General features: G+C 37.4%; 1 protein-coding gene across 2 annotated transcripts in view; it reads left to right on the plus strand.

The window, feature by feature from the left end:
* The first annotated feature begins 1,964 nt into the window (after positions 1 to 1,964).
* LOC106179662 (SMAD family member 6) overlaps positions 1,965 to 27,047 on the plus strand; it is a 34,482-nt gene continuing 9,399 nt past the window's right edge. Inside the window, exons 1-3 of one of the 2 annotated variants that reach the window (XM_087006279.1) lie at positions 1,965 to 2,527; positions 4,396 to 4,452; positions 5,319 to 5,390. In XM_087006279.1, the coding sequence (XP_086862405.1) occupies positions 2,386 to 2,527; positions 4,396 to 4,452; positions 5,319 to 5,390 (271 nt within the window). In that variant the 5' untranslated portion in view covers positions 1,965 to 2,385. Of the gene's footprint in view, positions 3,170 to 4,395; positions 4,453 to 5,318; positions 5,391 to 27,047 lie in introns of both variants that reach the window. The other variant, XM_013563386.2, reaches the window with a different exon arrangement.

Genomic DNA, 27,047 nt, shown 5'->3' on the forward strand with positions numbered 1-27,047 from the left:
GTAAAGTACTACACTGTACGGATGTCAGATAATACCATTTTTTGTTATCAAGACCGTCCTGAAAACTCCTTATTATGGATGAAATCAAAAAGATAAGATCGACACAACCGTCAAATACAAAAATAAATAAATATAATAAATAAATAAAATAATAATAATAATAATAATTTGATAAAACATTTTATGTTTTTGTCTTCCACTGTAAAGCACAACTAGGTAACAATCGAAATGTTCTGATAGAATTACAAATATCATATATTTTAATATGGGGATAATGCTATAAACAGTGGGCGTTATAAATAATTCTTGTATCGGATATGGCTCAAGGACACCACAGAAATAACCCACAGAAGGCACTTCAGTAAGTTTTTATCACAATTCATAAATTTCGTTAAGGAAGTTTGCATAACGGAGATTAGGTAACCATTCATTCTTCATTAGATATTATCCGCAAGATTCAATTGCTGAACAATCGGATAGTGTTTATAAAAAGTAATTGATCCTTTCTCATTAGAAATGAGATTCTAACTTTCTAAAGCAAATATTTCTGCAAATTTGGTGTTGTTTTAAAAGCTCTAAAATGCGGCATTTCAACTTTTGTGTTAAACATTCTGCATCACGTGTACGCAGTATTTATAATGAAAAAGCACTATTTTTTAAAGTAGATGTATCGTGAGTTATAGAAAAGCAAAGGAAGTTGATTCATAAGCGTTATTATTTTTCTTATACTCATGTACTCCTTTAAAATTCGTTACAGGGGTTAGGGGGTTACTGTGCCACCGTAACTAACGGACTATTAGATAAAAATCGCCATGTATGAAAAAAGAAGAAAAATGACCGCAAATTAATTGAGGACAAACAATGCTAAAAGATAAACGCACACACACACATCATATATTGTGCTTTTCGCGGCATATACATGTAGATGCTCTGGGCTCTGCAATGTGAATTATTCTTTTTATGTAGAACCCATAGGCTCCCGCTGTAAAACACTAAAAATTACAATATTCCATACACTTTTATTGCTAAAATAGGCTTCGACAGATACTTTTGCAGAATTGGAACCCTTTTTTCGTGGAATATCTGTACTTGTACAGTGTAAGCATTTTGGCAACGCGACTCAATAACTCAAGCTCGTGTTCATCTCTAGTTGCTCCCGGATTGAGCACTGAAGCTGCAAACCTCGCTGATGCTGACGTTTTCGTGGACAGAATACCGAAAGTGCAGGTAGGCCTGCATGTCACGGGAGGTATTATATAAAAATTACTGACAAATCTCATCTATCGCAATTAGCTAGAACACAACAACAGCATTCAATCCTGAGTCAGGTGCTGAGCAGTGGCGTACATGATTTTTTCATCCTTTTTTTTTTTTTTTTGTTAAATAACATGCACCGTTCGCTTCAAAAAGAGTAATAAAATTATTCAGATGCTAGAGTAAATTATTTCTTATGTTAATAACGTAGAAATTATTCTAAAATAAACACAAATAGGTGTTCTTTGCATGTGAGGTGAGATCTGCGTGATAAATGAGGTTAGTATCTGGCATTCGTCTTACTGTCGCCTCGTGAATATTTTGCAAAGATGTACCGGTCGATTCTTCGTCGTCTGCTTTATCTTAGCACAAAGCCACGAACTTGATGAATCGTGTCCCGACTCTATCTTATAGGCCTTAGTTTTGAACAAAATTATATATAGATTGCCCACTGATTACGGATAAACATAAAACAGCTTCAGCATTTACGGGTAATTTGATCGTAGGAAATGAAAACTGGTTTCCGTCTAAGCTCTGCCGTGGCCAATCAGAAGTCACCGTGGCGAGCCAAGATAAAATTATAGTCTTTCCCTGCAGCAATCCGCTGTCAACTTTTGTAAACGCATCGGAGTATACACATTAACAAATACGTGGGGTATCCCTTACAACTTTATTCTTTTCGGACCAAAAATGTGGATTTAATTCAACCGAGGCTGCTTTGTTGCGTTATAAGCTTTCCGACGAAGGATTTTAGGTAGAATTAGGAAAATTCTGCGTGGAAATGTAAATCTGCAGTAATTCGATAGGTTATTTGCGCAACAATCACTTTAGACATCAGCCGCGCCAAAAAGTCTAGACAAACCATGTGATCAAGATAAGCCAATCATGATGAAGCCCATTAAGGTTATGCTTGTGGTCCTTCATTTAGAGTTGTAAGGGAGAATGGTTATAAAGGTTCATAATTTCTTGTTTTATTTTCCAACATGGAAGAAAAATGAGTGGGTATCTTCACTTTTATTCTGTCTTAATTGGTTTTTAATCAGGCATCACTTTTATGTTCACATTTTTGTGGGATTATAATCACTTCGACCCGGTGACCTCTGACCTTACACCCCTATTTATCACATTGGCATGTCCCATTTAGCTGGAGTACTGAAACATATCAGTGATGTTTTGAAGTGTAGAAGAACGGGAAGCTGTGCTGAATTTTACATGATTTTATACTGTTTCTACGTCTTAGAGAGGGAAATTACTACGATCTTAGCACAAGGAGGTACAGAGGCATCATTGGGTTGTGTATGTTGTAAAAATCGGTGTCGGATTTAAACAGGAAAGGGTGCAGATCTCGCGTGGAGTGTAAGCACTAGGTTGGGCAGATCACTGGCACCAGTGGTAATCTTGAGTCTGAAAATAGCGGCAATATATTAAGGATCACAACGAAAGAGGAGTATACGGCAGAAACGAGAAGGAGGAATATAATGCGCCAGAATCAACTTCATCATTTGTGATGTCAAGCACTGCATGTTTCGCTCAAAGCGAACATCGCTCCTGAAGCGTCTGTGGAAACAACGGGTAACAGAACATGAAGCCTCGTGTCCGTCTCAAAGTAGTCAGGATATAGATCTGAAAAGTGTATTGAATTCAATGTTAAAACGACTTAAAGAAGGCCAGTTAGAGGTCCTTTCACAGGCCGTAGAAACGAAGGGGGCGGACAAGACGCCGTGTGTGCTACTCCCAAAGGAGGATATTCGGTCGGGGCGCCTCACCGCCCCCCCTCACTTCTTATGTTGTCAGGTATGGCGGTGGCCGGATCTCGATCCGAGCCAACAGTTAAAGAAATTGCCGTGCTGCACCGCGGGGGATCAGACGCAAGTCTGTTGCAATCCGTACCACTGGAGTCGGCTCTATGCACCAGGTAGGGAATTTTAGTCGAGGCGTCTGCGTTCATTAGGGGGCGGCCATGTTGATTTCTTTTGAACGCCATGCGAGCCCGAGTCCCATTCATAAATTTCTTTCACTATTTACTATGCAACGCAGGGAAATCGCGCTTTACCAAGCATGGGATTTCGATCAATAGTAGCAAAGCGTAATGGAAAGCAGTTTTTAGCACGCGGAGTTTGGGAAGTGTTATCTTCATCCAAATCGGTCAGCGTGCATGTAAAAGCTGTACCAGCGTGATCGCTTTATATTTAACTGAACGCGAGGCCATCTGCTTTTGGTTGACCTTCTGGTCGTGTGTTATTAAAATCTGACCTACGCTTTTCCAAATATTTAAGGGTAAAACGTAACACAGTTCCTCACATTCTGGTAACGGAACGTCGGTGCCGATGGGCCGTGAGTAAATTGGCCTAGACTGGCCGGCGTAAGTGGATGCAAATACTGTGGCCTTTTCTTATTCAAAGCGCTACAATTAGTGGTGGCGCCGAGGCCGTGTACAGTCTATTTATTGGACTGAGGCCATCAAGGGCAATTATCTTCTGTCGTCATTGAAAGGTTTTATTTCTCTAATCAAAATCAATCTGGGATTAGGCCAGAGCAAATAAGGGGCATTGGCAAGCAGGCAGTTCATTATAAAATATCCACTTGGACAGGATTTTTACCCTAGTTATGTATGAGGGATGTTTATCTATCCTGAACATGGTATTAAGAAGTGGGCTTTGTAACAGGCAAAATCCTAAATATATCTAACATTTTTTTCTTGATTTGTTAATATTGAAATGAATGAAAATAATACTTTTTTTTGTCATTTTGGAAAAGTACTTAAAATAAGAAAATTATGAGATCCCAATCACAACTATGATAAAATGTTTTTTGCCTTATCCTTAATAGCTATTTAGCATTTTTTTTATTTCTCTAGTTTTTATTTCAGCCACTGCTGCAAGGGATAAATTTGCAACAGTTCAAAATATCTAGGGACTTTTGTTTTTTTAGTTCACCTTGAAAAACACTCAGTCACTCATTCAAAAAGAGTAAAATTTGTGAATTTTTTAAAACTCTCCCTCTCTGTGCTATGTGAGATTTAAAACATTCTGAACATTCTCTTCCAAGTGCGACTACCTGACTGAAATTTATTAAAGGCATTGTGTAATTCTACATAAAAAAAGAATAAAAACTATATGGTTTCTTTTACTTTTTATCCAGACTGCCCTCCTCCATCGTACACAGAAGCACTTCAAGAACGGGTAAAGCCACTAGAAGGTATGCAAACACAAAATTTGACACTAGCAGTGAAGATTTAGTCTACTGTATTTTCCTGTGACATTGTGTGTAAAAAAATGTCATTACATACTTGGTAACTCTGGATATGCCAGTATAGAGAATTGATCAAAGTTGATATAACATCAACCAGAAGAATTTTCTGTGGGAAATGTTTCATTGCCATTCTGTTTGCTGTGAAATACCTCTGCGTCAGTGTGCAGTTAGGAAGAACTTGGTGTGCCAGTAAATGGTTACATTTTTATACATTGTTTAGATATGTTACAAGGACCATATGGAACAGGAACCTTTCAGTAATGCTGGCAGAAATAGTAGTGGATTGTATACTTTGGGGTTCTCTTACCAGCCTGTTTAAAGCCTGTGCAAGATAGCTCAAGCTCATTTTGAATAAAGCACCGATTAATTTGTCAGTCCTGTCTGATTGGGGATTTTACTCATTAGGAACTGCTTAATTATGAAATGCACATTATTGCTAATCAATGCTTGTGTTTATGTTGAAAGCCATTGTGCCATTATAAGGAAGTTAATAGATAAATTGTTTGGTAGTATTCTATATATATTAAAGTATTAAACTATTTACTGCCTGGAACAGCATCACTTCTTATGGCTGTCTATGGGAGGGGACATTGAGGTATTCCAACCATTGGTTTTGCACTTTTTTTTTTAAGAATGAAAAAAAAACTTTAACTTTACTTGAGGTGTGTTGAATGCAAGTATGACACTTTATCTTGACATGTGGTATATAATAATATAGTTTAATAAAACATGTATTATTTTTCCTAACATTTTGTACTCTTTATCTGCAACACAGATAAACAGCTCATGTTTTTCTCTCTCTCTCTCACTAGACCCAGAGGCTTCAGTGGTGTCTACAGAAACAGGAGGTACTCCATCAGAACTCAGGCTAACTTACATTACAGGTGAGTCCTTGATTCTATGTTAAGAAAAAGATTGAAAAAATGTTTTATAAGAAAAATCTATGTATAGTTCTTGTGAGAGAATTTTATGCTTGATTTTCAGATGGTTGTCTTGAAGGTAGGAAATTGAAATGATTTGTTTGAAACATCATAATAAATTGAAGTCAAAGAAAAAGGAGGATATAGTTAGGGATCAGAATGGTGGTATGATGTCTTTCAAAGTACTTACCTGTAGCTAACTCCAGAAATGTGCAAGAGGGAGAAAATGGAGTTTTTTAATGCATTGCCTTTCCTTCAAATCTAGTTTTCAGAGTGGTTTGAATTGGATTTAATTTTTGGGATGATGTCAACAGACTTAAAGATTTCAGTGCAATTTTCCAGATAAAAATCTTCTGATGTGATCACTTATCTACAGACTGATGAGATCAGTTATACAGGAAACTTGAAATGTATTTTAATTTGATTACCAACAAAGAGAGCCAAATTTTTTTTGCTTACTCCTTGGCAGTATATTTAGCCTGTGGAGTGCATGCATGCATTAAGTTAACTTAATTACTGTTGATGGAAGAAAACTGATACTGTAGTATAAGGAGTGTAGTCAGCATACATGCCAGAGTGTTAATTTCTTAGCCCCAGGGAAGGGGTGTATGTGATCTCAAAGACCTGCTAGGGTGTAGCATACCTGAATATAGTAGATTATTTTTACCCTCCCTAGATATATGATTATGTAGGTAGTTGTAGCAGTCAGCAGTAATCATTTTGGGTTAATAGATATTGACCAACTGTTTCATGTAATGAAAAATTGTATTATTTTCATATTGCTGTAGTGTTAGTTAGGGGTGGGGTGAGGGTCAAAGTGTTGCTCAGCTAGCCAGCTATATGCATGACATAAGAAAACTAGGAGCTTATGGAAGCAGTCCGTTGCTGAGTGTTGGGCATCTTTCTGCTCCTTGTGGCTGTCAGAGTGCCTTGCACTCAGTCACCCTCTTCCACCCACCGTGTTCCTCTGTCCAAATGCTGTCAGCTGGAAATGAAAGGGCGATGTACCCAGAAAGGGCAGCCCGCTGTGGACCGAGGTGAGCCCTGAATACAATAGCAACTCCTGCCATCCACAAGGCCAGTTTATACCACCCACTGTAACTGTAATTTTTTTCTGTAATTTGGGATTTGCTGAGTGGCTCACTATGAGTTATCCAGTGTGGTGTGTTAACCATGGGAGGGGCTGTGTATGTTAAACCCCCAGCGGGCAGAATGTGGATTATGCTGTAGTTTTCAGGATTTGTTGAGTGGCTGCAGTGGATTATGTGTCATTGTGCTATATTGTTCAGCCTCAGGATGATGAGGCAGTTATTAGGAGCTGGAAATGAAGGTGGTAGACCAAGGCCAGTTTCACAAAAGAATTTTCAAGCTGAAAGTTGTCCAACTTGACTTGTTTTGACCAACAGTAAATCAGATGATGTTCACTTATCTGAAATAGTATTTTATAAGGGACACGAAAAGCTGTTGCATCTTCCTGTTAGTGGACTACTGCAGATCAAAATTTTGATGTAGAAGCGAAGATCAATTTTTCATATTTTTAAGATGCCCCAAGTGAGAGGATGTTCTTCTGGTATCCTAGGTTGTAATGACCAGCTCATTGAGTTAATAGCCCTCTGCTACGCCCTGTCTGCCAGCTACATAGGGCACTCTCAGCACTAAGCTGTATTATTTAGGGAAGTTTCTTTTCGTTTTTGTGTTCTAGAGGAGTAATAGTCAAATGAATTCTGTCTGGGATTCTTTTACACAATATCCAATTTTTTTCCAAAAAAGAAAAAAAATTCTTTTTGACTAATTATTGCTTGGCCTATCCCTGCTTTAAAGTTCAGTGTTTTATACTTTTTCTAATTGAATAATTGATTCAGGGCTAAATGTCTGCCCAGACATTGAGAGAACCTACCTAGTAGAGAGAGCCATAGTCTCTGACATTTCACCAGGGTATATCATCAGGTACTTATTGAATTTTATAATTTGTAAAAGGACTAAATTGGGAAAGAGAAGTGCCTTTGCAGAATATTTACATGCAGAAAAGATTTCATGATACTGTGTCTTCATGATACTGTGTTTTCATGTGGTTTAAATGCAATAAGAAATAGCAAGCTATGTTTTCTGAATTTTCAGTTTTTATAACTTTCACCCATGTTAATATGATGTGTTATGCAATCCAGGTAGTTTTGTCCAAGCTGCTGGCATTATGTAATGAAGTTATTGTATGTAAACAGCATAAGACCTGGACGAAAGCTGACCAAAACCTTAAATTGTTCACAGTTTGTATTTATATAATTGGACTGTAAAATTGCAGTGCCAGTCATTTATTTGGCGATCCAAATCACTAATTTGTGGCTCTAAGTCACATACAGCAATTATTGTTTAATGTGCCGCCATGCACAAAAAATGGAAATATGTCAACCGAGGGAAAAACTATAATCACAGGACAGGTATGTTGTCCCATTAGAAAAACAATTGAATATGTGTATTATTCTTAATTTGAAAGTGTATTATGATACAAGTATTTATCTATGTTTGGTAACAAGCCTTCCACTGGTAAATTTTACAGCTAAGCCCTGCTATTAGGCACTTCTTTCAGCCCAATGATGGGTTTTGTAACTCAAAGTGGAAAAGGAATGTTGGGGTGGTAAGGTAATTGTTCACTGAATACCTGCAGCAATTTTAATGGTTGCCATACCCAGGATACATGTTGTACCATTGGATAACGGAATTTTTGCATTTATCTCTCGATTACTAAATGCATGATGGATGGCTACTTGTGTCTCTTTCTCTAAGTGAAATGGAACATAAAAATTTTATGAATAAGTCTTTTTTATTTATATCTGAAAGAACTCCAGCTTACAGACATTCGTCCATCGGGTGTTAAAGCCAAACATGCTTTCAGTAGCCTCTAATAATTACTTGTTTAGTAACCGTATGTGCAGGTATGACCATTTGCAGGTTGGTCAGAATGTTTTGCACACAACCTGGCAGATAAAAAATGATAACATTTTAAGTCACATCTTTTTGTGATCATTATCCTGCATTTGTATATATGGAGCATTTTATAAATAAAACTGTCATTAATGGAGATGTGTTATATGGAGAAGTAGGAATACCTAGGGTCTGGCAGAACAAAAGCTTTTAAAGTTATGAAGATGGGCTATTAAGTTAATGGTCTTTCCCGTTATTCCATTATACGGAGGGTCTGATTTTACCAGGCATGACTGCTCTAAAGCCTGTTTGGTGAGCTGCTATGGAGAGAATACCAAAATAGGATTACCTATGAAGGTGGTCTGGGTCTCGTGAATTTATCTTGATTTTTTAACATATTTTGAAGGTGTTATTGTGAAAAGTATGATAGGCAGATGTATATATAAAGAAAGTCCATAAAACTGTTTTGTTTTGAACATTTTTGTCTTTTTGTTTCATCTGTTAGTTAGTAGAACTCAGTTAAATAGCAGCCTGAGATATGGTCCATGTTAAGTTTTATGTCATTTCCTCATTATAATTCTTCTGCAGCCTTGTAACTGTTGCTTGCATCCAAAACAAATATATTTGCTTGCTTGAAAGAACCTGGGTTTCTTTAACTCCATGTTAATGACCATTTCCCCTTCGTTAAGTGGAAATTTGATCAGTGGGTTCTGCCCCAAACTGCGATATTTTCTAAATTTTAGTAGGCAAAGCTGTGCAGCTCCATCCATCAGGTTGAATGGAGCCCAAATTACCTTAGACGTGGATATTTAACCAACAGCCACTGAGGGGAAAGACTGAGAAAGGAGGGGATCCAAAGGCACTGAACCTGATGTTAAATAGTAGGACGACAAATGAAATGCATTGTATTGTTTGGAGATTTCTCTATAACTCAAGGTTTGGCTGGTAACCTGGTAGGAAGAGAATTCAACTTGGGATACCATTCCAGGCAATTTTAGAATTATAAATTAACTGAAGATTTCTTCTACACATTTGTCAATATTCCTGTTTTGTCCATATTTACATTCTGTGTGTCTATGATAGGAAGGTCTGGTGTGGAATAAAGTATAGGACCTTACACCAGTATTGAACTATAATTGAAATATCTCCACATCCTAATAGATGGGAATGTGATAATATGAAAGGTGTGATCTAAAGATCAGAAAACTTTCTCGGATATGAAAAAGCACCAGTTTGACAGGGAGATTTAAGCAATCCCTTCACTGACCTATCTACTGGATGGCTTAAAGCCTGCCGTGTTGCTATGGTGTCACTCTTTCTCCACTTAACACTATGTCAGGACTCTGTTGGTCATGGGATTAGTATTTGTTTGTCTCTCTCCTGTGTTAGGAATCAAAACACTATTTATTTATGTAGTTTATAAATGTACACTGTTGATTCATTACAATTTGGAATATGTGTATTAGTTTATCAACATTCAGTTGTAGGTTATTAGTAGTTACAGGCAGGCGTGTGTGATTGTACTCACATGTTTCTGTGGGTTTTGTTAGGGTGCAAAGAGATGATACTTATGATTCTAAGGTGTGCTGACAATTAAACAATCACAGCACCTTATATTCCTCATTCGGTTTTCCTTTTATTGAGATAAAGTGTTTTGTGAATATAATAATTATCAGAATTTGCATCAAAACTGTGTTGGATTTTCAAATGCTCGTCTTGTTACTTGTGGCACTGAAGTTTGGTAACAAACGCCCCACTCACTAAATGTAGTGCACCCTGGGAGCTTGATTTTAAGAACCCGAATATAACTGTTCCTTTACATTAAGTGTTTTCTATTATTATTATTATTATTATTATTATTATTATTATTTGCTAGTTCTCAAGGTAACAGGCCTTGGTGTGACGTGGGCCTAGTAATGAATGCTGTTGTGTTGTTTTCTGTCTTTTGTGAGCAACACATTAGTTATAGCTGTTCTGTTTCCCTGTTACTGCTGGAGAATTTAATGACAAACTGATGGCACCACACAAACAGAAATAACTTAAGTTCTCAAAAAGTAAAACTGGTGTATTGGGATAGTCCTGCGTAGAAGTTGGCAGTCTTGAAAAGGCCAAGTGATAGCAGTTTTTTACAAAAGTTTACAATGTAGGAATTAACAAGTGTTACATATACTTGAAACATTCTGTTTTTGGTAGTGGTTGATTAAAAATTGAGCAGCTGTGGGTTAGGCAAACCGTTGAATAAATGTATACTCTGAGAAAATTATGTTGTCATAATTATGTGGGCTTCTTTACCTTCTCTTTTGAAAAATGAACATTTACACTGCTATCATGTATATCAAGTTACTTTGAATTATTGAGATTTTTTATTTTGATGTACACAATTGTTTCATATCATATTAATATTATACATAATTTTGGCCTTGCGAGTACTATCATATAAATGCAAACTCTGTTTAAGCAGAGACCTGCTGAGTTTACTTGTTGAAAGTCAGGCCTTGACATGAACAGTTGGGTGGTTACGTTTTGCAAAAACTCTTCACTCTGGCAACCAAATCTTGACCAGCGGTTGTCCGACAACACAATTGATTTATAATACTAATTTATAATAATAATAATAATAATAAAGTTACCCGAGCACGTGCATTTGAGGATTACCCAGAGTAGTGTAAAAATAGATAAACCTTGCTTTTTTTCAGTTTTGTGTGATGAGTGCAATTCCCATGCAATGACAGACTATTTGGATATTGACAGATTGTTGGTTGAATGGTCTTGGTCTTGGTAGCTAGACAGGTGTTCTGTTCATGCCTGATCATATATATATATAGAGAGAGAGAGAGAGAGAGAGAGAGAGAGAGAGAGAGAGTGTGTTTTTTTTCAAGAACTCACAAAGTTAAAATGTTTTTAACTTGGCATAGTTACTCCGTATATGCTGATCAGTCACAAAACCTACTTTATTAAAAAAAAAAAAGATTATCTCTTGACTTTACATATATAGTGAACATTTGTAGTCTTGGTTTTCAGTGTCAGTAATGGGACTTCTACTTCTTACAATTCACAATTTGTCTGTAACTTTTACTGTTAATAAAAGTCAAGCAAGCAATGTAACCTTAACTGTTGACAATAGACAACAAGTAGTCTCAGTTCTGTAGTTAACAAAGGCTCTCCTAGACTAGCTGGTGCTCATTTCAGTATTCAGCACTGCACAATCAAGGTAAGCCTATCCCTCCTCCTGTTGTTAACTTTAAGTTGAGTAACATGAAGTGCCGCCCTACAGATAGACACACCATCATCTCAGTCACCGCTGGCGCCAATGCCTTATCTGTGCAATCAGGCCCGCTCAACTCACCTCTCCGGCTGACCTTGCTGCCACACATTACCAGTCACACTGTTTTAACACTCTTCTTACCATGGGAGACAAATACAGCTTCATGGCTTGCCTTGCACACTGCTATACTTGCACAGAGTCACATTGTTTTCAACTTCACCTAGATGAGTGTGAGAGGCATTAGTTTACTACATTTCAAACACAACGTACACAGTTACATTGTTTTACAAGATTAGTACACGCTACCCTCACAGGCTTAATGTCAAGCACCGACTTGGGGGAAGAAATGGAACTGTTATTAAATTGGATGTTACTGTTACACTTTTTAAACTATGGCACTTGAGTCTATCTGGCTGCCAAGACAGCCAGGTTGATACAGGTGAACATATTCAGGATATATATTTATGAAACAGCATGCACAACTGTCCCAGAGGGTGTAACAGACCTTTACCAAAATATTCTTGTCCATGCTCAGAAGATAAATAATAATAAAAGGCATCTTAAATCACACCTGCACATAAAGGTACTTAACATAGGGATTTTGCTGTCTGAAGTCTTATTATAGTTCAGATTGTCTTTGTTTACATATGTTAAGCATAATGCACTGGACATCCTTTTTTGATGGGAAATTGATCCCCCTTCTCAAAAAATACAATTTTTTGTAGCTATAATGCAAGGAATGATTGATTTAAAACCAAGTAAAAAAAGTATATATATATATATATATATATATATATATATATATATATATATATATATATATATATGGCAAAGAAATGTTAAAATCCCAGTGTAGGGCATTATCATTTTTACACGGATTAATTGTTTAGACAAAACTAGCAAAGGCATCAATTTTTTTTTAATCATCCATAATGTTTCACACTGTCTCTTCATTCTTGTTGTTTTATTTATCCTAAAGATTGTCAGCCTTTTACTTTAAATCCTGGGTCACTTGCATGCTTGGACTGTGACATGGCTCTGCACTGTAGATGTGCAGGTATTTTTTAGGTAAATGTCCTATTGTCATCCAGTTATGTTGTGTGCAGTGGTTTCATGTAAGCATTTTACTAGTATGTGACAGAATGTTGAATGTGGTACTCTGCACCTTTGTCTTGTCCAATTTTTGGGCAAAGAGAGAGGGTGGGTAAGGGGATTACCAGTGAAACACCAGATGATATCCACTTAGAACTTTGTTAACAATTGAAAGGTTTAATACATCTAATTACAAATGACATGAAGTTATGTCACAGTTTAAGTGTTCAATAAACATTAATTGATTTATGTTATTCAGCTGAAGTGCACTAACTTCTTCAGTTCAGCATTTTATGGCTTGCGGAAAGTGCAGTGTTTTGGGTAGTATTAGAGATTTTACTGAAATATGGACAGTCCTGACTGAAGTGCCCTGTGTCTGGTTAGAGGAGGGTTAGGAACAGTTGGGGTGGTTTTTGTGTACTTAACGGCTTTAGTCCAGAGCCAGACCGGAGCCTGAGTAGGAGCCAGTTCCAACACTCCTGTGCTGGGGAATGGTTGATATGTTTGTGAAAGCAGCACTTGTTAGAAAGTCAAACTCTTGAGGGGGACTCTAAATTGTTGGCTCTCCTTGAAGGCAAGGGCTTTCAGGATTTATGATTAACGTGTATGCCTAAAGAACAGGAATCATGGGTTGACAAGGAAAATGTTTTCTTTGCTACATATTGCTGTAGTTTCGTTTACCAGCTGAATGAATTACTTTGATTAAACCAAAATTTATTAGAAATTTTTTATGCTCACTTATTTGAAAACTATATGTGTTGATAGAAGTAAATGGTAATATGTTTAACTAAAAAGTTGAGTGCAAACTAATGTGAAGGCAACATCTTTCCCAGTAAGTAATCACATTAAGGAACTATGACTGAACATAGAATTTCTAGTCTCCAGCCTGGTTTGTTTGGAATTTTGATGCTAGGAGTGTTTTAACTGTCTGGAGCCATTGACGACAGGGCTGCCTGCAAACTGACTGGATATTTATGTCTGCCATCTACTAAAGTGATGCTATCCAAGCCAAACAGCTGTAGTATTGGAGCCAGGAAGGAGTCAAGGTGGATGTCTCAATGAAGGGGATTTGCCATAACTGTGGTTCTTGGAAAAAGAGCACAATCATCTCTGTGAAGATTGTGAGGTCCACAGTATAAGGGACAAGTTAACAGTTTCATATTGTCAGGAGTTCATGAAATAATCATAAGATCATATGTGTTATTTTTGTTGAATTACTTTTAATATTAGTGGTTTAGTGACTGTTTGAGTGTTCATGTAAAACTATTAAAAAGATCACATTTTATATTTGTTTATAACTAAATCACATGGTGAAAGTAGTAGCTTATGATGACTTATATAAAGTAATCTGCTGTTAAGATCAGGGTGGAGAGTGGTACTCTTATATCCATTTAGATAATACATGTCTCTATTTCTCCAGTCAGTATTATCACAGAGTACTGGAAAACAAAGGCATTCCCTTTCCTTGTGAATAATGGTTTTCAGCAGGCGACAATAATATGATGACAGTCTGGGTGTTCTGAATATTTATGAATGGGGATCATTGAGATAGCCTTAATCTTGGGACTGAAAGCCTTTCCACATTTATATCTTAACGGTACACCTCTACAGGTATGGTTTGTGAGATTGACATTGACCCCTTATTACATAAGAGAGTAATCTAAACTGGTACCATGCAAATATATTGTTTGTATGCATGTTCACAGTTGTTTTGGTATGTAAAGGTCTTTGTGGGATTTTTTTTTCTTTTGATTCTTGGTGCTGCTGTTTGTCTTATTGTGTGCTTTATTATTGAACTGTATATAACATATCTGGCCAGGACACTTGCTCCTTGGAAAGTGATTAGTGGTCTCTTAATTTGCTCTTTCTTTCATGACCACACATAATGTGCTCATATATGGCTCCAGTCTTCTTTGTTTTCATTCTTCTTTTCCTCTTTATTTGCTCCGCATACTAAGACTGCGTTCCCATAAACCCATCATACTAGCTGGATCGATCTATCTCTGCAGGGCTTCTTGCTGAAGCTTACTGTCAGTGTAATCGGCTTAATTGTCTGCCACACCCCCTTGAATAACCAGTAGGGGTTAATTGACTATCATTAATTACCCCCCTAGCAGCTTGAGTAGGTGTGCCAGACATTTAAGCTGCTTACTCTGAATAGAATTTAGTGAGAATCCACGCAGAGTTTGATGGATCCAGCTGGTGCGAGGAGTTTATGGGAACGTTCCTAAAGGCTCCATGGGTCCAGTTCTCCTTGCCAGCAGTGAAAGAGTTGATGGAGAATTTCCCCAGAGCAAAGGGGATCAAATTGGAACTGCTATCTACTTTCACTGCTAGCATTTTGCTGCATTAGTCAAATTTGGTGTCTTTTGATGCAGAAATAAATGCAGCAGACTCTCAGGAGGCACCTGAAATTTAACTGCATTCAGAATTTTTCAAAAATATGGGATAGGTGTTTTCTTCATCTTTTTCATACTTAATGCATTCCTACTGGCTTCTACCAATGATATGATATTGAGAAGAGGAGTAAAGCTTGAAAAAAGGGATAATGAACTTGATTTCAATTCAGTAAACTACCTATGAAAAAGCAGAAAAAAGAAAAGAAAAAAAAACACAGCTTCAGATTATTAGGGTTTAACCTTTGAAATTATTTCCGGAAGTTCCCTATCATTAGACAGGATTATGTACCAACAAATGGCCAGGTAATTTATGATATTTGTTTTTCTGTTTTTTAAAAGCAGTTCCTCCTGGTCTCCCCCCAAAATGAGAAATGAAAACCTGGTTAGTGTTCATGGTGTCCTCTTCCCCTCCTGACCTTTTGTTAAGTGAATGTAAGGGGTATAAGAATGGGAGTGGGGTTGTGTGCCTTTTATCAAACAGCACACATAGCCTGGCTCTCTGTTGCCTACATTTACACACGTGAGTTTGCAAATACAACCACCATATTGTGTTGATTCGTTTTAACCTACTTGACATCAGTGCTTTTGAAAGGCAAACTAATCAGTGGTAACCCTGAAGAAAAGATGGGTTGGCCTGTCCCCACCCTCCTTTGGTGTCAGACCCCATCCTCCACCCCCACCCCCCACACATACATACCTTCTTCAGGTGACCCTGTGTTCCACTGCACCATATTTATAAAAAGTATCAGTAAGAGAACATAAGAAAAAAATTTGACATGTACAAACTGAATGGCCTGACTTGATTGATTGAAATAGTGATTTTTTTTTTTCTTTTGCTCATATTAAAATGCCTGCGCTCCCTTTGGCTAACTTGCAGTTTTATTTCAGCATATCTACATATCACCTAAAAGTGGATTTTATTTTTATGGCTTTGGACTCAAATGACAGCTAATAGTTTCCTAACACACCTAGGCCCCAAAAAAATTTTTAAAGGCACCAGTAAGGAACCCATTAGACAAAATGATATAACCGTCTAACTCATCAAATAAATTAAAAAGACAAGTGATAATTAGTAATTGAATTATAGAAGTTATGTTCTTCTGCATATTTTTAGGCATATTTTAGTTGAAACTCCATGTGTCATAAGTGATGCTACCTATGACCTGGTGTGATCTATGGTGACATATTTACCTTGTGGTCACACAGGCTGGTGACAAATCACTGGGGTTTTTTTTCTGTACTGGAGACAAAGAATCCTTGACAGACCTATAAGTAGACCAATGGATTATTTGTGTCAAGTTAAATTGTGATTAAGTCCGGCTGATAAACCATGTTCTGTTCTTTCCCTCCCTCTTCTCTCTCTCTCTCTTTCTGACACGCACACACCTACCCATACACGCACACACATATTCTGTAGCACACTGTGGTATTTCAGACCCATTAGCACATGGCTGCACGTTCAAAGAAAGTTAATCTCTCTGCTTAAGCTTCCTTTCCCTTTGCCAATTTTGTGTAACCTAACCCGCCCCTCTCCCCACAGGTCAAGACTTTGAGAAAACCAGGCAGACTAATTGCCATAACAAAATGTTTTAATATTCTCACACAGGAATTTCACAAACTCCGATGTCCCTAAAACAAAATACTTCATTGGTGGAGAAGCTATTGTAAAAATTTGGCGTGTAACTGAAGAACTGCTAAGATATAAATTGAATTTATTGTCATTTTGCTATCACTTTTGTAGAATTTCAAACTGAAACTCTGTGTGTGTGTGTGTGTGTATTCAAAATTTTCTTTACCTTAAATATATGTAGCATTCACTTTGGTTACTAGAAAGTTGAAAAAAAAAATGAAATTGTGTGAAACATAGTTTCTTGACAACATATTCAATATAGGCACAAGGTAAATTACATCAAAAATGGCTTTGGCTTCTAGACCTAAATTCTTCCCTGATCTGTACAGGGTAGTCATGAGAACAAGTCCTCTTGAATTTTGATCCGCGTAAACATGAAACAATAGTAGCAAGAGCACACATAAAGTGTTCAAATAGAGGCAGCTATTTGAACTGTCTGAGGAGGCCATTGTATCTGAATTGAGGCACACAAAGAGGGCTATGCCCCAACCCTCAAGCTACACTTTTAATACAAACATCTCCATTAACACACAGATCTTGTATGCCAACTTAAGGGTTGTAGGGGGAACGGGAGGAAGTGATGAAATAATGGAGGTCCCACTGTGAATTATTTTATTTAAATCTAGTTTTTTCTTTCCTTTCTTTGGCAAACTTTCCCATTTCTCTCTCATGCTCTCTCTCTCAAGTCTACAACACATAATAAAAAAGATTAGTTTGTCTAAACAGGACACTGTTATTTGGAGAGAAATGGTGTAGAAATAAGAAGTTCACAGCAGAACTTCAACTGAGGAACCTGAGTCTCTGAATGTTTTAGAGATGCTGTAATTAGTTGACATTGGCACTGGGACAGGGGTTCCCAGTATCTCATTTTATGTGTGTTGATGCCAAGTCAGAGCCATATACACTCCAACTTCTTTCTGGATAAATTCCCAGAATCTTTAGAGCTTCACGCAGAACTGCTTTAGGCTTGTGTGAGGAAAATTGCAGTTTAAGAAAAAGCATTAGACCTCACTATGAAAGGTGGCCTTATAAAGACAAATGCATTTTTGAACCTGCCTGTTGTGGTTTCAGAAAAATATGATTTAATAGTTTTGTTTGCAACCAAAAGATGCTATATTTGATATACTTGATTAGTTTGTAGGTTAGTGGTAAAATATGTTGAAAATATGTTGAATTTGGAAACTTTTTAGAACCACACATACATTTTTTTTCTTGTTAACAATTAGAACAAACCATATTTTTGTGAGTTTACTCTTCTATGGTGTAAGGAAGGAAATGAAGTGGTGTTCAGATAGCAGTGCGGAGCTTTGTGCCATTGATGGCAGCTCTCCGAGTGACAGGATGTAGAGAATCAAGATGGCAGCGATTGTGAAAGCAGCATGGGAAAGGCGAGGACTCCTTGTGCTAACTGCAGCAACTTTACTCTTTCTTTGATAATGTTTGCTATGGTGCCTTAACAGTGGGTGGGGACTTGTAGTGCCAGAAAGAAGATTGTGGTTATGGAGTGTGAGACCCCAGTATCTGATGTGGGTCTGTTATTTAGAAGGTGTAATTTTTATGTAGTTGGATATACATATGACTTGATAACTTGAGCTTATGAATGATTCTGTGATAAGTGAACTGAATCAAATATCTCTGACAGATTACTTACAGTACTGTATAAGTAAAAGTAACCCATGCTGATTTGTATTTATAAAAACCATTATCTCTTAATTGAAAGTCAGTGAAGTTTCGTCTTAGCTTCCTCCAAATACTGATTCAGCAACAAAGATAAGTGTTACCCATAATGTAATTACTGCACATGCTAAAGATGGAGTTTTCTGTTTGACATCCATGTATTATCTGGGGCCAGATGATGAATGTGAATGTATAACCTGCTGTCAGAGACACCTAGGGATTGGACTTGTTCTCTGCTGATTGCGCTGAATGGTATTGATCCTTATTAGGATAATAAAGAGGTAATGATCCTCTTATGAATTGAACAGTCTCTGGTAGCAGGCAGGAACAAGGCACCCCATGTGTGAAGGTGGTATTTATCATAGAACTAAAAAGTGCTCTGACCCCAGTCAGGCACCCTGAGCATGAGGTTGATATTAATCATAAAAGTGTAAGGCAACATGGAACCAGGCAGGAAGAGGAAACCCTGAAAATCAGGGTGGAATTTATCTTAGGGCAGTATGAAATGGTCAGATTTATGCCAAAAACAGGGGTGGGAGTCTAAAAAGATGCATAAGATAAACTTACAATTGGGACACTATAATATATCAGCCAGTGCCACACTGATTTGAAAGTTTGTTAAAAAATTATCAGTTTGTCTCAGACATGGTGCTTCATTAATAGTCTCAGGTTGAAATCCTATTTTTGACACAAATAATGAATAATAATTATTAATTGCCAGTGCTAATACTAAATGACATTTCTAGTGCAGTGGAAGGTGAGGTGTGAAAGGGCACCAAATAGTTGATAATGCTATAAACAGGTGCAATCAGTCATGAGGTTTAAAAGCATACTTTTGTTGTTCTGGCAATCATTATTGTAACCCCCTGACCTGATGTATAGAAGTTGTAGAACCTGGGTTGTTGCTACTATTATGCCCTTCAAATGCCTTCTGCATTACATTGCATGGCTTCTAGAGGTCTGTTGATAAATGTTACATCATGCATGTGTGTGTGCATGTCTATGTGTAATTTTGAAGTACACATTTTTTAATGCCAGCAGTCTCTTCGAGGTCTTCCTTTCTCTCAGAGTGGATACACTCCAAAGTAGAAGAGATCTTTAGGACAACTGTCCAATGCAGCTGTATATAATTGTCCAAGAATCAGTGGATATTAAGCTCTCATTAAAGCAAATGGCATTGCTAAGACTAGGGCATGCCCTGAAACACTGCACAGTTTCTTCATTTTGATAAAATGTTTATTTTACCCTGTGCAATCATTAGTATATACATATTATTGGAGGATGAGATGTTTTTGTGAAATACCAGCAATCCTAAAAGTTTTTCCCTAGTGATATATTTGATTTTTATGAACATATGAACCAATTTTGTGATGGAATATTTCCTGTAGAAGGTTATTTTTAGAAAATATATCAATAGCAAAAATACTGTGCAGGGGTACTTGTCTTGCTAAGATTATCAAGACAACTGGGCTGTTTTTACAAAGAAACTTTAATTTAAAGCTATCACATTCAGAACAGATGATACACGGACTTACTGATCTGCGGACTAAATATGGCTGACCCTGCTTAAAAAGAAGCTGCTTAATCCCCCTGATGATCTCTCTGCCTCTTTTTGCCTGGTAAAAGGTAATTTAAAATATAATTTGTATTGAAGGAGAAGCAAGGCAAATATCAATGGGAACTATTGATGAGAACCCAAAGTTAGACCTCAGATAGAGAACTCTTGGAACAAGTCTTGGACAGGGCTAGCAGCAGAACACATGCCTTGTGCTGTACCTAGCTTCAATCAGTAATAAACAGCCAGGATTCACATATTTTAAAGATTTCATATGCATTGTTATATTCAATCCATCCAAGTTAAGACAGAACTTTTTGACAAACACAGAATAGACCTGAAGTGATCTGTCATTTTTAAGGTTTCATCTATCAGGTTCTCTGAATTTATCAGGGTTTGCAGTCACATTTCATTTAAAAAAAAGGCAGGTACTTAGTTAAGTATAAAAAATCTTTTAAAAATGTCATCATTGGTCTTTTCAAAAGTGGGTTTTAGGGCAAACATGGCTTTAGGTCTTGGGTGTTACTCAACATTCTTTAAGAGATTTGGGTAATGTTTTATCGGTCCTTAGTCGAGATGTAAATCCTACAGCAAACAGGAGTCCTTTTCAACCTCTCACATAGCTCCAGTCTTTTATCTATGCCCCGCTGGTGCAGGGTGGAGGTAACGCCATTTAATATGCCATGGCATGCATTTGGGTAATAGCAAAGATTTGGGATCACACTTGTACTAGGTCATATTCTTAAATGTCTCCTGTGGTGGCTTTGAGATATGGTAAACATTGTAAAGTTTTGGTTGACCAGTTGGATGGTATAAGTTGGCAATATTTGAAGTGATTTACCTTTATTTTGAAAAGTTTATGCAATAAACTTAATATTCTGATAAAGTGCTTGTTATTTTAAATGAACTGCTTAGGAGTGTTGTGACCAGACTTTTTAATCCTGTGGCAGAATTTTAGTGGAAATAGCGTAGTGGTGTATAAAGGGCTGGCTCTATGACCCACAAGCACATTTAAAGCCTTGATGAAACCAAAGCACAGTAGCCAATTTTTCGATTACTTAAGAAGATAACGCAGGAAAATCACTACCTGTCACTCCGTTGCTATGGAGACCATTCTTGTTCAGTTCCTCCACAAGAGGGGACCCTGTCATTTAGATGTATTTAATGGCGTAGTTTGGGCTAGGTGGGCTTTCATCTACAGTCAACCAATTGTCGAAGGCAATCCTATTTTATGGCCAGAAGATGATGAAAGGGCTTGAACAAGCACTAGCTGAGTTGTGGCAAATAGAAAAGAAATATGAGGGGATGGGGAAATAAAGAAAAGGTGCAAAGAGTAAAGTCAAGGAAAGAAAGACAGTGTTATGTCTTGGCTTTTAAAGCACAAAAAATTAAAAGGAAAACTTTTTGTACTGAAGCTCAGTATTTGTAAGTTAGCTATATAAATACTGGTTACTGGACATTTCATGGATTAGCTAAAAAAATATATTACACACGTAAAAGAAAAGTATTCATGCAATACATGCTTTTTTGACATCCTATATAAAACTTGTATTTACATCATATATAACTTGTATCTGGCACTCAAAGGGGAATTAAAATGGAAATTGATGTATAACTTTTCACTATAAAAACATATTACTTGATCTTTTAAGTTCATAATGAAATTTCGGCAGATCACTATGCCTACTGCCTGTGTTTGGGGCCATACAGAACGAGTTACATCACATTAGCTAGTGGGTTATTAACTTTCTTGACACTCAGCTTCTGGAAGCTACCTGGACGTGCATGTGCATTGTTTGCACTCATAGTAAAGTAAGAATGGCAGATACACATACAAACAGAGACAAAACAAGGAGTCTTTCTCTGAACTTGTGTTATGATTTTCAGAATCTCAGGGCGCATTCCCATAGATTTTAGATCGATCTATCCCCGTGGGGAATCTCACTAGATTACTGTCAGATAATCTGGCTTAAATGTCCGTCCCGCCTACTACAAGCTGTAAGGGGGTAATTAACTTTCATGCCCGCTCGGCTAACAGCTATTTAGCGTGAACCCCCAGGGAGTTAGGTCGATCTAGTTGGATCGATCTAATCTTTGGGAAAGGGGTCTCAGTCTCTATCCTGGAGTTGGAGGAGAATGACTTTCTGCTATCATAATCTAAGATTGCAGTGTGTCCAGGTAGCTTTCTGAACCCAGGTACACACGGAAGTTAATTACCCTGCTTGAGGAGGCTTGTGAGTTTGTTAATCTGATTGCTTTCAGCAAGGGTTCCATTGGATTTCGAGGGCACTAGTATGGCCAGCCTAACTCCTTTGAATTTAATGCATATTTACTAGCCCAGTCTTTATTTGAATGTGCTGTATTTCGCTAGCCCTTTAGAGTTGTCACCACACAATTAGTGGTGCCATCAGCAGCTTTAATTAAACCTGAGCACCAGTTGCCCAGTAGTTTGTTAAAGCAATTTAAAAATATTCATTTAATGTGAACTTTTAAATGACTAGCATTGATTTACAAACACATAATGGCTAAAAAGTAAATTTTAATGCAATCTGATGTTATATAAATAGAAGACTTCCCCCTTTGACTGTGTATCCAGCATTTTGCTACTCCAATAATAGAAAGAGATTGCTTTCCTGAAGAATCACAACAACAAAAAAAAAAAAAAAGGGAGGAGAGAGGGAAGAAGACGGGATGAAAATTGATCAAGACCTTTACAACAGAAAATTTAATTAAGATCCTGCATGGCAGCCATTTGTTTGTTCTATTACTGCAGCCTAGTCTTAGCAGGGGCCGGCAGTCAACCACTGTTTGAGAAATTGCACAGTAACGTTCTATGTAAAAGCAACACCCGGACTTCCACAGGAACTTTTTGTACCATTCCTATAGCTCACCTTTCAGGGAGTGTATACACAGTAATAGGGTAAAACAGGGGAGAGAGCTGGGCCTCTAATCTTTGAGAATGTCTGCAGTGGAGCAATGTTTACTTTGCGGAAATTAGATATTTGCACAGGTATAATTTTCACTGGCATGCCAAGCTATTCAATATTTTCAGATACATGGGGCAGTGTGTGCCTGCTAACATTTTGTTTGAATGTATTATATGGCTCTGATTGACTAAATTTTTTTCACTGCGACTTAGAAAAATTGCACGCCCATGAAAACTGTATGCTATCTGTTCTTTTCCATGATGTCCAAGTTGGTTTTTTATTTGCAGCACTAATGTTTAATACCATTTTAAAATCTTTCTTGTCCCTTTGGGGACATAATTAATCTTCTTTTCTGAAATTACTTCTACTCAGAGAGTTAGAAAAAAAGAAATATTGGAAAGAAAGAGCAGGTAGAAAAGAAAAGGTAGAGATAATAGAGAAAAGTGATAGAGAAAAGCTGTAGAAAGAGAGAAAAATAATCATATATATGTGGTGTTTGTGTGAAAGCCTTCAGGGCACTAAATTGGTCTGTAGCGAGTGCATCCACTTTCCACAGGAAACGGTGACACAAGATGAGGAGGAAAGACGACCATTCAATATTCCCTGCCTCTACCAACAAGATTTGTTGACACTCCCCTGTGTTAATTAGCAGCAGTGTTAGCACAGGCAACCCTTGTAACCTTGGGTTTTATGGAAGGTTACACAATATTGTATAGAGAAAGTAAATGTTGCTTCTAAAAAGCTACCTGAATGGGACAAAGCAAAGAGCAGACAGGCGAAGGCTTTTGGGTGAATATTTGCGGTGTAGAGTATTGAACAACAGAGCAAACTGTCGGCGCTGTTGTGTTCATAGTAATGTAGAAGACTAAGGTGGGCTCAGCTGATGGCGATAATATGAAGCCCTTTAACCACATCTTTTATACCTTCTTTGTCTTAGCTAGCCTCTGCCACCTCTCCCCTCCCCTCCCACCAAAAATAGCATCTGGCAGCACCATTATTCACATTCTATGAGAATTTCTTCTTTACTTTTTTTTTGTACACAGCATTTTTCACTTTGCAGTACAAGCTAGATGAATTTTTATTGAAGGTTTCCCCTAACTCGCAGCATCCTACCTACAGAGTGCACATGTTCAGTGTTGCAGAACTTCGTTGTAATTCATGTATTTTCTGTGCACATTTTATTCCGTCATTAACTGCCATCAAACATACTTAAGGTAGACCTGACAGTTTACGATGACTTCTTCCCAACAATAGGCAAGGTCAGAGTTGATTTATTTTGAGGCTTGCTTTCACCGCAAAAGGAGTCATTGAAAGGAAATGGGCACGAACCATGCATGCAACCCAAGGGGAGATACATCTAAAGCAAGAAATGTGGTATGAGTAAATACATACATAACAGTTGATTTCTGGCTCTCCCTGTCAATGATTTTAAATTATATCAAGTTGATTATATCAGATAAAAGAATTTTATTGGGGTTAACACTTAAGGTGAAGAACCTTAACTGACTTGTTTATTTAAGTATGGGTTTAGTGCTTATTCAAAAGTTAAAAATAAATTAAATATCATTGATGGATAACTAGTGTACATCTAGAATGCATATTAGAAAGTATTCAGGTAATAAGTGACAGTTGAGAAAAGTTGGACTTCTTGAAACATGCCCTATGTGCATCGAGTTTCAGTACATTTCTTATCAGTAATTATCAGAATATTATAGATTAGTTATCTAAGTCTGTGGTGAAACTTTATCAATATCACCTGGTTCATTCATCCATTTACCCTGCCTTCATAACAGCAATACTTTGCTTATCCATCCAAGATAAATAGATAAGCTCTGGCGCCAAAGGAGGACACTGGTTGCAGATCTCCTCTGCTAAATATTATTATCCAAGAATGTCACTTCTAGGTGTAGGTTAGACATGATGCACATTTCACATATCAAAGACAAACACCTGAAATTTGAATCAGTTTGATTATATCATTTCAATTATAAATGTACCACAATTAATGTAGTCTCAAAGCCACTCTCTGTGTTGGTATCTCTTCTCAAGGTGCTTCCCCCTGACCAAGATAGCTGGCTCAAATTTAGAATATTGCTAGCAGTATTTTATTTGATTATGCTAAGAGATGGGGTTTCTACCTGGTTTCATCAACCACTAGAAGACTGATTTGTTGGTAGATTTTTGTCAAAATGCCCTGAAAGTTTACTCCGTGCAGGGGTGACTGGCTAATATTTTGGTTATATATAATAAAACTGGAGAGGGGAATGATGGTACAGGTTGAATAGTAACATTAATGCATTGCCGCTCACTTTTATGTAGGATCATTTGACAAAACGAGGGGGATGGAATAGGCATGGATTGGTGATTGGGTATATGAAAAGGAGAATAAATGTGGATAATACTTCAGATCTGCTATATAATGTAGAATTTCAACATAAGTCTGTAGCATTTAGAGATAGAAAAAGAACAGGTCTCTCAACTGGTTCAAATCCCCATTCAATAGTTGTACACAGTGTCCAATCCTCCCTTTGCCTGCGTGTATGCACTAGAGACACAATAACGCAGATGTAAGGGAAAACGCAGGTCATGCTTAAATAAGCAACCCTCTCAAATGTTCCATTGTGCGCCCTTCACCAGAAATAAAGTATGAAATTTTATTTGTTTTTGGAAGGAAAAAAAGGGAGGTTTTCAGTGTGCAGTTGCTTCAGTGAGCAAAGGGTTCTGGACTGATCTTGAGAAAGAAATGAGTATTCATTGAGGTTGGTTCTATAGGGGCAGTATTGTATGGCAGGACCTTCAGGGTTGGAAAGTGGAAATTGTTGTAGCTTTAATGAATGGACTGTGGTGTAACGAGATTGTTTGTTTTTCATAACCCACTAACCTCTGGTTCAATTAATGGCTAGTTTTCATGCAAAGCACCGCCCAGTAGGACGGAATTAAAATTTTGAACATCTTCTGGTTATGCATGCTTTATACTTGAGGAGGGGAGTGGGAGCATTAGTGGAAAAATAGAAAAATTGTTCTATTTGAAAAAAATTGTATTAGGTGAGTTAAACCCTGAAGTGAAGCATCACTTTTTATTTTGAGGCTCTCTTTTTCCATGGTCCATCTTGTTTTATTTTTTCATCTACTGGCCCTATTTCCTCAGTCAAAGCAAATTGGTCTCCCTGACTAGTTAAAGAGGCTTGTCTCCCTCCTGCTGTTAAAGAGAGTATTGCCTTCCTTGCTGTTAAGCATTCTTCTAAATACAACCTGGCAGCCCTGGCTGATTGTAGTGTCACTGGCTGATAGTGAGAGCAGCCGTTTCCACAGCAACATCCACTAAGCTGATAGGAAGTGACATGGGTACTCTGTGAAATGAAGCACTGTGTTTGGAAGGTGATCTGGTTACTGGCTGAGCAGAGTTGTTTTTCTTTTCTCCATTTTATGACTTCTCCTCAGGGATAGATTTTAAATAAGATTTCTTCTCATTCCCTAGCCAACTAGTTAGGAGAGCCCATACATCCCATTGTTTGTATGTTTAACTGAGGCTTAGTTCAGCTTCATCAGTCAGTCACTTCTTCTAGTGCCATCTATTGGGAGGACTTGGAACCTCCTAATGCAAGATCAACAAAGGCTTTGAAAATATTTGATTTTAATTAAAATTAACTCCAGAATTTCTCCCCTGAGGGAGAGTAATTTATATCCTAAGTGGTGAAGTGTAACTAGTGTACGGTGGTGTTTGGATAGGACTAGGCCTGCACAAAGCACTGTCAGTAGTGTTGTATGGACCCATATGGAATGGCAGGGAGTTCTACCATTATAGCTAAGTAGAAGTCCTGCCCCAGTTAGATGGAGATAGAGGAATACAGGGCACCCTAGTCTCTTGCTGTGTCTTGTCTCATACAGAGTAATATGCCATATATGTGTTGTCAACAAAAAAGCAACTCACATCTTCGGGTGCCTGTTATTTCTGACTTTCCTTGTGTCTGTCTTTGTCATCGCCATTAGTGTTGCTATTGCCATGCACTTCTCTAGGATCCTTAGTCCTAAACAATAAATGGAAAGTTGTGTTACTTATTACCTGCCAACTTAAAAGAGTGATTGCCAGTACTCAAATACAGCTGGAGTTAGAAAACTAGGCTGATTTCTTGTGGAAAAAAACTGAAGTATTTCTT

Source organism: Lingula anatina, chromosome 2 (assembly GCF_051362555.1).
Source record: "Lingula anatina isolate TDL-2025a chromosome 2, LinAna3.0, whole genome shotgun sequence".
NCBI lineage: Eukaryota > Metazoa > Brachiopoda > Lingulata > Lingulida > Lingulidae > Lingula > Lingula anatina.